The sequence below is a fragment of the Tenrec ecaudatus genome, chromosome 2 (assembly GCF_050624435.1).
Source record: "Tenrec ecaudatus isolate mTenEca1 chromosome 2, mTenEca1.hap1, whole genome shotgun sequence".
Classification (NCBI taxonomy): Eukaryota; Metazoa; Chordata; class Mammalia; order Afrosoricida; family Tenrecidae; genus Tenrec; species Tenrec ecaudatus.
In genome coordinates, this window is record NC_134531.1 from 125,980,215 (window position 1) to 125,993,118 (window position 12,904).

The 12,904-nt window shown below is 40.1% G+C and overlaps 1 protein-coding gene across 1 annotated transcript in view; it reads left to right on the plus strand.

Annotated features, from left to right (window-relative positions):
* SNCAIP (synuclein alpha interacting protein) overlaps nucleotides 1–12,904 on the plus strand; it is a 115,391-nt gene that overhangs the window by 60,003 nt on the left and 42,484 nt on the right. Inside the window, exon 6 of the mRNA XM_075543093.1 lies at nucleotides 10,488–10,601. Coding sequence (XP_075399208.1) covers nucleotides 10,488–10,601 — 114 coding nt within the window. The remainder of the gene's footprint in view (nucleotides 1–10,487; nucleotides 10,602–12,904) is intronic.

Below are 12,904 nucleotides of genomic sequence, written 5' to 3' on the forward strand. Positions count from 1 at the left end.
TAGATACAATAAACTTCAAATCAATTAATAAAGGGAAAATAAAATGATTCGTTGTGGTTCTAAGAACTTTTGCTCTTCATGGTGACTGGAATTTAGAATCTTCGTCATACCTGTGTCTGTCAGAGACAAATGAGGAAAAGGTGTAATTTAAGGGATGATCGCAATTGAAAATAATTCAGATAATTAAGGAGTCTTTCATTACGAGTGCCTGTAAGATTTAAGTGTCTGCAGGATCTGGAGTAGTTAGAATATGTGGCCCAGTTTGTGTTTACATCTTGCAGAGCACAGTGTTTTGCCAGAACAGCACATAAAGGTGGTGGTGGTAGGGGCGGGGGGGGGAGGTGTTCAAAAATCTGTGGGAAATGAAATGAAAGGGAATAAAATTTTTCCATGAAGTTCATTTTAATTATATATTAAAAGAAAATTCCTAATTGTGAATTGAATGAATGTTTACAAAGCAGATCTGTTTTCCAGTCAACAAGTCATGTACATTTTGTTTCATATCATTAATTTCATTCTCCGCAATGTGACATATTTATTTTAATTCCACACTATGCTCCCATTTCCATTCCTCCTTCTTTTCTGACCATTCTGAACTTTGTCCTTTTGATCTCAAATTATATTCTCGGGCGTGTGTACCCCTTTGTATTATCGTTCCTTATGCAGACCAATATATTGCTTGGCTGGAAACTGAGCCACTGTGCAAGTTCAATTTCAGATCTGAAGGGTGACTAAAGGCCAAAATGTCCTGGGTTATACCAGTCTCTGTCATATATCTGGTTTGTCTGTCTGTTTTTAAATGATTTTGAATTGTGTTCCATGTTTTTCTCCACTATCCCCAAGATCTTGCAAGGTGATTCTTTCCAGAGCACGTTGTTGTGGTAAGCAGGCACAGTGTGGCCCTTCTGCTCTGCGTTGTGGCGAGTGGGGTTCAAGTTGTCCATTAGTCTGTTGGATTAATGTTTCCATGCTTCCTCAGTTTCTCCACTCTTCTTTTCTCCAGACAGGAAGAGACCAATATTTGCATCATACTTACTTCAGAGGTTTTAAGACCTCGGTGTTTACTTACCAAATTAGGAGATACCAAAACCAAACGCACTGCCATCAAGGTGATTCTGACTCACGGTTACTCTGTAGGGCAGGGTCGAGCTGCTCCTGCGGGTGTCTGAGGCGGGACCTCCTGAGTAGAGTAGACAACCCCATCTTTCTCCCGTGGTGCTGCTCCTGGTTTTGAACTGCTGACATAGTGGTTAGCATCCCTGTGCGTAACCAGGGCTGCTGTAAAGCGGGTTGTAGAATGTCTTTATGGCCTGTGCTGTGCCGATTGACCCCCGTGTCTCCAGAGACTATGACCCCAGTCTAAGGACTCATCCCCTCAAGGCATTTGGCTATGTTTAAGAGGTTTTCATAGTTTTTCCTCCTGTGTGCGCTCCACATTCGTGGATTTATTTCCAGCAAAAGTAGATGCCCGTGTGCAAATACACATCTGTCACACCTGTCTCCATGCTTCTATGTGCAGATCAGCACTGTTGAGTGTACAGAACAGCGCTTGCCCCTGTCGCCTCTAACGCCTGGACTCTTCTTGGTGTCTTCCCATGCCTCCGTCATGGTCTGCCACCTCCGGCTCGCTGTATATCGCTTCCTTTGTACCCAAGTTAGCACGTCTGCTCTCATTCCCTCCCCCTCTCACCTTGATAACCGGCAAGGAAAGTTTTAGAGCGAAAGTTTTCTTGAATTACGAGCGTGATCATATGCAATGTATGTCCTTTTGTAATGGACTGATTTCGTGTAGCATGATATTGTCCAGGCTCACACATATTATGAGGTGTTTCACAGGTCGAAGTTACTCTCTAACTTTCTGTAGTATTTCATTGTATGTATGTGCCAACATTTATTTATTCATTCTTCCACTGATGGGCACTGAGATTGATTCCATCTTTTTGCTATTGTGAAGAGCGATGCAGTGAACATAGTGTTTCCACAAATTCCTTGAAGTCCCCTCGTATTCATGCCAGTGGGGGAGTGTTAAATTAATGCCAGTGTTAAAATCTAGAAACCCTTGTACAGGAAAACATGGGCTTTTCAAGCACTGCAGTAAGTGCCTCTGTAAAATATAACACATCACTGTGAACTTAGCTAATACACTCAAATTACTTTTACAATCTTTGGCACCTTGGTATAGAATTCAGTCATTAGGAAGCCAAAGTGTAGTCCAGAGGAATATATTGTGCACTTCACTTTATGTAATAATTGTGCCTTCTGAAAGTTCATGATTATAATTCTTATAAATGGATTTTTAAGTGGGGAGACTAGCAAACTAAAAAAATCTACTTGTGAATTCTTTAGAGAATGTTACATTTTTAAAAATCGTCATCTATATTTTTATAACTTTAATTTTTTATGTCCTTAATCCATTTGCCATTCAGTAGAGTTTGGATATATTTAAAAGTTATTTTCTATTTTATTTTTTTAAAGGAGGTTATGATTTTATAAATAGTGTAGAAGATCATTTTTCAGCTAAAGTAAGAATCTATGATCCAGAAGATAATCATATTTGAAAGATGCTATGATAAATTAAGGCTCAGTATACAGGTAGTTCTTGATTTCTAAGGTATTCAAGTTATGATGAGCTGCAGTTCATACTTCTATGTTTTAAAATCTTATCATTAATAATATGTACTATAAGATATAAAATATAGTGCTGTAGTGCATAATTTGCTGATGTTATTCTCAGATATTTACCCCAAAATTTTCAACATTATGATTTATTAAAATATTGATAAAATAGACAAGAGTAATGAAAAAAGGAGGTATGCGTCTTTAGGTCTTTTCCAGATCTTTTCCTAAGAGGGTCTTTAAGAAGAGTCTGTCGGGCTTCACGCTGGTTCTGTCCGGGTCAGTCATGGCCGAGGAAACATCACCAGACAGACTCAAAAACAGTCGGGGTGAACAGGAGAGCTCTCTGGAACTTGGAAAAACAGGAGTTGAAGCTTGGCTAGAAACGTACCTTCCATCGTGCAGAAGCAATCAATAGCAATTAATATTTTTTAACTTTCGATATTTTGTTTAAAATTCATATACATTTAGAAACCTTGGAAACCCCACGGGGCATATACATTTCTTTCAAATCATCCTTTGCAGTCCCCTCAATGCCCCATCATTTATTCTGCCTTTTCCAAGTGTTTCTGTTATCGTTCCTCCTTCCTTCTGGACCCTCCAAACTTTCCCCTGGTGGAAATGCTGACTTCGTGGTCTTCGAATGGTTGATTAATCTACCACGAGGGGGAGCTCAGTCCCCTTGCCCTCGTGTCGAACACTGTCCGGAGTTACCCCATGCAAACATGGCAGCCAACTGCACTGATTTGAGCATGTGTCACTCGCCTACAGTCCAGCCAATATTCCAGTCTCATGCATCTGGCTCCTGAAAGGACTCGCTACGCCTTGTCCAAGTCTCTCATCCCTGGGCTTTACCTGGGTTTGTTGTTGTTGTTGCCAAATTTGTCTAAGTGTACAGTGTTGGGTATGATCCGATCTTCACTCCATTGACTAAGACACATCTGGTTTAAAGGGAAAATTGGAGTTGTCCCTAGTCTGACATATGTAACTCAGGGATTTTCTATATTCTAATCTATGCCCGAACTTACATAGGAGTTGGAAGAGACTCCCATCATGAGCTGGGGACTGCCTGTTAGTTCAACAACCTATACAGAGTCTAGCAGGTGCTGTGTGAGACACTAGCAATGCAAATTTAAACAACACATAGTCCTTCCTGAGGAACTGATAATCTGGTGGATGAGGCAGGTAGTTTAATAAATTATGCACATACAGGTCTAATCCAGTGGGAAGACAGGATTTGGGTCTGCTTGTGAGAAGAGTGTTTGTATTAGGTGTCCCAGTGGCGACATAGTTACATACTTAGCTATACACCAAAAGGTCCGCAATTCAAACCCATCGGCCAGTCTGCTTCCATAAAGATGACAGTCCTGGAAACCTATGGGATGATTCGCTTCTCTCCTGTTGGGGCAATATGAGTAGAAATCAGCTGGTGAGCACTGGGTTGGATTTGGGGGTTTTAGTACTTAAGAAGCCCTGGTGGGACAATGATTAAACATCCGGCTGTTAACTCAAGGTCAGTGGCTCACACACACCAGCCACTCCATGGGATTTGAAAAGACCTGGTGATTTTGCTCGTGTAAGGGGTATAACCTGGGCGGTCTTTTAGAGGTGGTTCTACATTGTCATATACGTATAGGATGTGAGTTGGAGTTGATTCTATAGCACATAACGATGACAACAGGGCTTGATACGAATCTCTGAATCGGATGGCACTTAAGAAACTTGATAGATATTCAGCTGTCCCTCTATATAAACTTCAGTGGCATCCCTGAGACCTTGTGGCATAGCAGTTTAAGCACTCAGCTGCTTACTGAAGGTCAGCAATTCAAACCCACTGCCATGAAGACGAGGTGACCGTCTGCTGCTATAAAGACTTGGATGCCCGATGGGTCAGTTAAGCTCTGCCCTAGCTGGTGTCTGTGTTGGATTAATTCCTTCTCAAGTTTGTCAACTCATTATAGCATTGCCAACATAGAATCAATCAGAGGGTAAATTTACATAGAATATTTTTATTGTTTTATTACATATCAAATTCTTAAGACTCAAAAGCTTTTACCTTTTTCAGATTTGGTATGTCAGGTTTTTCATAATTAACTTCTCAACAATGATTTCAAGAGTAGGGGTTTTTCTATATTTCTATTTAATTTTAAACAGCAATTCGTATAGGTATTTTAAAATAAATACCTCCTCCTTTAGAAATCTGCCCTGAAACTTTTCTTGCCTGAGTCCATTCAGTAAATTCTGATGGGCATTGCTGGAGTTCAGAGAATCCTAAGGAGTTATCGGTCTTTTGTTTTATGACATCCTTTTGAACACCAGTAACTAACTGGTAGAGTTCTATCTCATTAAGCACAGCCCTGCTGTCATTACGTACACACCGACTTGCTAAAGTTGGGAGGTGGTTACTCAGATAATATGAACCCTGACAGGAAACGGACTAAGAGATAAGGTACCAAATAAAACGGTTACCTGAGAAAGACGCTTTGAAGTTATAATCAGGTTTAAGAACAATTCTTTTCATTCTTGACTTCCTTAAAGGGAACATAACTAGCACTTGCTAGTTAGACAAAGAATTTCTTTAATCATTTTATTAGGGGCTCATTCAATTCTTATCACTGTCTATATATACATCCATTGTGTCAAGCACATATGTATATTTATTGCCATCATCAGTCTCAAAACATGTGCCTTCTACTTAAGCCCTTAATATCGACTGCTCAATTTCCCCCTCCCTCCCCACTCCCCCACCTCATGAACCCTTTATAATTTGTAAATTATTATAATTTTGTCATATGTTCCACTGTCCAATGTCTTCCCCCACCCCTCTTCTCTGCTGTCCATCCCCCAAGGAGCAGGCTATACGTAGATTCTTGTCATCAGTTCCCCCTTTCTACCCCTCATTCTCTCTACCCGCCAGGCATTGCCACTCTCACCGCTGGTCCTGGAGGAGTCATCTTTCCTGGATTCCCTGTGTTTCTAGTTGCTTTCTATAGCAATGTACATCCTCTGGTCTAGCGGGATTTGTAAGGTAGAATTGGGATCATGCTAGTGGAGGGCAGGAAATATTTAAGAACTAAAGTTATGTTTCATCGTTGCTGCCCTGCACCTGACTGACTCATCTCCTTCCCACAACCCTTCATTAAGGGGGTGTCTGGTTGGCTACCGATGGGCTTTGAGTCTCCACTCTGCACTCACCCACATTTACAATAATATGATTTTTTGTTCCTTGATGCTTGATACCTAATCCCTTCGACAGCTCATGTCACACAGGCTGGTGCGTTTCTTCCATGTGGGTTTTGTTGCTTCTGAACTAGATGGCCACTTGTTTATCTTCGAGCCTCCAAGACCCCAGACGATTTATCTTTTGATAGCTGGGCACCATTAGGTTTCTTCACCGCATTTGTTTATGCACACGTTAGGCTTCATTGATCGTATCAGGAAAGTGGGCACCCACTGATATGATTTTTAGTTCTTTGGTGTCTGATAACTGGTCCCTTCTACACCTCTTGGTAAGACAGGCTGGTGTGCTTCTTCCATGTGGGCTTTGATGCTTCTCAGCTAGATGGCCGCTTGTTTATCTTCAAGCCTTTAAGACCCCAGATGCTATATCTTTTGATAGCTGGGCACCATTAGTTTTCTTCACCACATTTGTTTATGCACACGTTAGGCTTCAGTGATCGTATCAGGAAGGTGGGCACCCACTGATATGATTTTCAGTTCTTGGATCTGACGAAGAATTTATTGACTTGTTGGCCCAGTATTAGATACTCTGAAAGTGCAAGGTATTATTGAGAGTCATTTGGGAATAATTAAACGACATATCAGAGAGAAAGATTTCTAAAAGGAGATGAGAGAATCTTCTTTATAAAGTCTAGCACAGGAAATTATTTAGTAGGTAAACATAGGACTGTTAACCCCAAGGTCAGAGGTTCAAACCTACAAGTCACTCCTTGGCAGGGCAATGAGGCTCAGAAACCCTAGTGAACAGTTCTACTTTGTCCTATAGGGTCACTATGAGTTGACAGTGACTGGACAGCAATAGGTAAACCAATCTGGAACTGAATAACATATGTTTGTTTCATTTTTTTTCCAGTCCTTCCAATTAAACCTAAGTGGAAAGTATAAATCTGATGATAACATGAATTAAAATATAAACCCTCTTGATAGTACACTTCTTTAAAAAATATGTCAGACTCATCGGGAAGAATTTTCCCACTAGAGTTAAATAAAACTTTTTTGTCTTCATACTTCTATTATGAAAAGTCATTGTTGTTGTTGTTACGTGCCCACAGCAGTTCAGATCCCTAGCAACCCTCTGCACAGCAGAAGGCAACACCGCCCAGTTCTGCACCATCCTGAATAACTATTTTTGCATGATAGTTATACAAGGTTTCCATCTGTCTTTATATTGACATTTTATTTATTTAAATGCTGTCTCCATGTACAACTCAACAAACCAACACGACTTGCTAAGAGCTTGAAAAGCACTCCACCCAGCAACAGAATACCCATTCTTCTCACGTGCATGTGGAACATCATAAATAGCTCAGGTCAGAAAGCCAGTGTCTGTAAATTGGAAAGAATTAAAATAGTACCAGCTATGTTCACTGACCACAATGGGAACTAGCCAGAAAATAGTAATAGAAAGTGATTGAGAAAATCTCAAAGGCTGTGCAAACAAAAAGGTTTTTCCCTAAATAAAGGGTTAATGAATAAATACAAGAGAAATTGGGCAAAAAATAAAATAAAGAGATGAATGAAATAGAATATACAGATTAAAAATTTAAGCAGTGCTTTGAGAGAAATTTATAGTTGTATATGGATGTAAAAAAAGAAAATGATCTTAAATCAATAACCTAGCCTTCCAGGTTAAGAACCTAGAAAAAGAAGAGAAAACTAAATTAAAAGCAAGCAGAAAGAATGAAATAACAAAGACCAGAACTGAAATAATAAGAAAATCCGCAAAATCCAAGTTGGCTCTTGAAAGAATCAACACAGTTGATGAACGTTTAGCTAGACTTATCACAAAAGCAAGAGAGAAGACTCAAATTCCTAAAATCAGAAATATTGCTTCATATTTCTGTGTAAACGAGAGTACATGTGAACTGTCTTGCGAGCAGATTCTCAGTGACTGATTCTCATTTTCCCATCAGAGGAAGCAAACACAATGTCATGAGTGACTTTTTTTGAAAGCTAGTACTCACTTTGCATGTGCCAATTAAGCAAGTTAAGAAGAGCCTGTAGTGAAAGGATCCACCCATGAGGGCGGACGAGAGTGGGGACCCATGGCAGGATAGCTCAGTGCTCTGCAACCAGAGCCAGCCCAGGAACTGCCATCACCCTTAAACCTGACGGAGCTGGAGAAGAAATGTTTCCAAGAACCTCAGAGGGAGAGTTTATGGACTGGTTGCCTTTTTTGCTCTGTGATTGATCAAGGAATTCAACCAATGAATGACAGGTTCATAGTGAAGAAGACAAAACTCGGCTTCTCATTGCTATTTCCTGCTGCTGCTTCTCATTAGCCAAACACAGTCAGAAACCACAGACTAAGGGAAGCAGTCCACCCAGATCAGGGTAGACAACAGGGCAGCGCAGGGAACAACGGGGCGCCTAGAAGCTGTTCAGCATACATCCCCTTATGCTGGGTGAGCCATCGGAGAGGAGGACAGCTGCATGTGGACAGCTAGGAATTGACGACGGGAACCCTCCCGTCCAGGTAGGACAAATGAGCAGGTCACCTCCTTTGCCTTCCTTTTGGAGTAAGCTTGCCTGCTCGAAAGTCCAGTGCTCTGAAATCATCCTGTTATCCTAGCTCACATGCTGCCTTCACCGAAGCCTCCCTGGCTCCATGCCCCGCTAGCTCTTTTCTGCTGCGCTGTGATTCCACAGGGGCCAACGCAGGAAGGCAATAGAAGGCGTCCTTTAGATTCAAGAGTTATTTTGAGGATCAAAGAGAGCGTTCAAAGAATGTTAGGTAACACACAGCGTGTGCTTAGTAAATTTAGCTGCTTTGTCTCACTTAATCTTCATGGTCACTTCATGAGGTAATTAATATTATGCCAGATAATTCACAGATGAGCTAATTCAGCATCAGAGATGAATCATCTTGCCTAACATCTTGTAACTAAGCCATAGATTAAGGAATCAAGTCCATTTAAATTTTGGATTGTGATCACTAGATTATATATGTAGTGATGATCTTTAAATTGTAGGGGCAACCTACTAGAACCCAAGCTGCCTCTGTCGTGATTGCTGTTTACATATCTTGATCACTCTTTGTAATTTTCACATACATATGATAATGCCTGAAAGCGTTCACATCTCAGCAAATGCTTAAAGATGGGAAAACAGTTTAAATTTCAAAAAATCAAGAGAGGAATAGCTAGTCTTACAAAAGCCTCACAAAGGCTGTCAGAAAACCCTACTCCAGTTCATTCTGCCCACTTTGACTTTACTGCCCCTCTTGACCTATCTGGGAATCATGTTGTGGTTTCCCAGAAAGTTTGAGAATTGGGCACATTTTCTCTTCTCATCATTACACCAATGACAAATGATGCTTTCATAATAATGTATGCCATTTAAAACTGTATTTTACTCATTCATATAATCACAGGGCCACTGAATGAAATTTTCACTCCACAAATGAAATGTATTGACTCTATAACATTTTATTTAGCCGTTCAAAATTACTGGTCTATTGTATGAACCCTCAGTGAAGAATACTAATTGACTGACTATGCGTTGGGTTGGCTTGCATCTAGAGCAACTGATATGCTCATATTTTTCTGGTATTGATGTAAAATGATCAACCACCTTGGAAAGCAGCTGGGCAGTTCCTTCTAATGTTACATATGTACCGAGCGGAAAAGCCAGGACTTCCACCCCTCCGTACTTACTCAAGAAAAATGAAAGCACACATTCACGAAAAAGACACATACATGAGTATTCACGGTGACTTTATTTACCTCTCCCAAGTGGATAAGTAAATTGTGATGTATTCATATAATGGACTGCTTCTCAGAAATTTAAAAAAAAACTTACTAGTAGTAGTTTGGATGGCTCTCAAAGACGTTATGTTGACTGAAAGGAGCTAGCCACAAAAGTGTCCAACATTTTTAATAGACATAAATATCAGTGCTTATTTGAGGCAGAGGTGAAGTGGACGAGAGAAAAGGAGTAAAGGAAAACTATAAGTAAGGGGAATGTTCAAAAGCTTGATTGTAGCAGTAATGACCAGAGCGCACACATTTGTCACAGGAGCCCTGGTGGTGCCCTGTGAGGAATTGTGCTGCTAACCAGAGTCAGCAGTTCAAAACTACCAGCCACTCCCTGGGAGAAAGATGAGGCTCTCTGTTCCCATTAAGAGTTACAGTCTCAGGAACCCACAGGGCAGTTCTTCCCTCTTCTGTAGGCTTGCTATGTCAAATCAACCCAATGGCAGTGAGTTTCAGTTGGATTCATATTCTGAAAAGTAATCAAACTCTACATTAAAAACGGATTTAAAAATAATTAGTAAAATGCACTTGAGTGAAAGTCTTCACTTGATTTAAAGGCAAAACCATAGGCCAAAAAGGCTAATGTTGTTAGTTGCCTCTGAGTCCATTCTGACCCATGGAGACCCAATGTGCGCAGAGAGGTCTTCAGGGTGGTCACCTTTCAGGGAAGATCCCTCGACAGATCTTCTGCGGCATGTTTGGGTGCGTTCACACTATCGACCTCCTAGCTGGTACTGAAGTACTCCACCATTTTCGCCTGAATAAATCAAGCCAGATGGGGCCACTATTCAGACGATCTCGTCCTTCGGGAAATTTGCCACTGACGAATGTTTTCAACCAGAGTAATCTTGAACTTCTCTTTCTTCTCGAATCTAGAATGGTCAGTTGGAGTGTGTTCGCTGGATGGTGAGTGAGACGGAAGCCATTGCAGAACTGAGTTGCTCCAAGGATTTCCCGAGCCTTATTCACTACGCAGGTTGCTATGGCCAGGTATGAACGAGTTTTAACATGGTCCCTGGGCGTTCCATGCATTCCATTCATGTATTACTTTATGGCTCCATTAAATCCAAGTGGAAAACATAATTAAAATGTATCCAAAGATCTATGTGCAATGATATTTATTTTAGTACTCTTTTAATCGGGGGAAAAATTCTGATAATATACCGTATGTCCAACTTGAATATCAGCCAAGGCACCTAATTTTACCACAAAAACTGCATTAGAAAATGTGCTGAAAAACTCGGCTTATGCACGACTATATACAGTAAATATTCCCAAGATCTTTAATTAGAGAAGTAAGTGGAGGTATTTCCTTATAGTAGAATTTTATGGGAAATCCTTGTTAGATTTTAAAAAATCTATGTTATAAAACTACTCCTATAATTTATTACTAATTTTGAATTTTGGACTGAAATAAATGAGAGAGATGGCAAAAGAAGAAAAATAATATAAAAATTGTGTGTTTATAGTCGTTATCACTCAAGGTGGAATTACAGAAGAGTTTTACTTTCTCTTTTGTGGTTTTCTAGATTTTTATAATAAATATATTTTTGTAAAAGTGAAAAATGATATCCTTTCTGGAACCCAAAGTTAAGAATTTTTTGTTAAGCATTACAAACTCAGAAGATATGGGTGCTAAGCAAAGTGTGGTGAAAAACTTAGATGGTGCCCAGCTATCAAATAGAATAGTGTCTGGGGTCATAAAGGCCTGTTTCCAAAGTGACATGGTAACTAAGTCCACATGGAATAAGGACACCAGCATCCGCTCCCCAAGGAGTGTAAATTATATAATCCAAAGCCAAAGGAGTTCCGGAATAGTATCAGAGCTAACATTGTGAGATTCAGGCTTACAGAAGGCTCGATGAGAATGGAAGATCTACACAGGACGTAAGCCTCTGGTGATTTCCCTCTAGCCACAATTGAAAGGTGAGAATAAACTAGTTATCAAACAGAAAGTATTGGAGAATGAATATAGGAGATCAAAACGATAAACCTAATCAAGTGGTTAAAACCTTGATCCCCCTCTGATGCCCATTGGGCTTGATCAGGATTGTAATATTTTCGGGGGGGGGTTTCTTTCCATATTGAGGTCTGATATATTTTGGCATTGTAGATAGCCTTCGTGAATCTTTGTTTTATGTTTTTCTGTTTTTCATTATATGAAACCCAGGACTGACGAACCTATAGAAACAACAGTTAAAATAAGGGTTCCTGGGGGTGTGGTGAGGGAAGTAGGGGTGAGTGAGTGGTAAAGGGGAGCGGATATTAAATCGTTGAAGAAGGAAGAAAAGGGTTTGAAACTGGCTCTGGTTGCAATGGTGCCATACTGATGGATGTGATGGGACTACGGAATGGTGTGCTACCTGGGTCAGCTCTCAGTAAAATGATTTTGAAAAAAATAAATAAACAAAAATGAGCAGGCATAATAAGAAGATGACTTTTACATTAGAGAATCCTCACATTACTAAGTGATTTATAAAGATCACATTAAGTGTGAGTAAAACATTTCACTTTCTCCTTTTAAGGAGAATAAGTAAGTGTAAATTATTTTTAAAGTAGAACCACAACATGCCAATCTCCATCTTTTATATAAAGACAAACAACTCACCGCTGCATTAACATAGATTCAGTTGTATTTGTTTGTGGCAAAGAAAATAGTTTCATATGCATTTAACCACACCCCTTTGACTTCATAAACTTTCCTGGTGTCAATAAATTGTGTTTTCGACAAGATAGTATGATTTTTCAAGGATAGCCATCTCAAGTTTTAAAAGTAGATTTACGAATACCAGTCTTTATTTGGTGGGAGTCATGTTAGCCAGTACAGTTTATTTGTACTACAATAACACCCCACACAAATGCACACATACACACACACATTGATGCCTATATACTGATATAGTGCTGGAAGCACTTACTAGCATGTGCCGAGATCATGGAAGACAACTCCCTGGACAGCCAACTGAAAGACATCCATGTTTGTGCCCTTTCCAAAGAAAGATGACCCAACAGAATAAGGAAATTACTGAACAATAGCATTGATTTCACATGCAACTAAAATTTTGCTGGAGCTACAGGAATCCGAGCAGCATTCAGGAGAGGATATGAAAAGGAGGGTATCCTTGCTGACGCCATGTGGATCGTGGCTGAAAGCAAAGAATATGCCAGAAAGATGTTTTCTTGTGTTTTATGGACGATGCAGAGGCATTCACTGCACTGATCATGACAAACAATGGATAACATTGAACAGCATCGTAATTCCAGAACACTTCATTGTGCCAGGGGCATCGTGG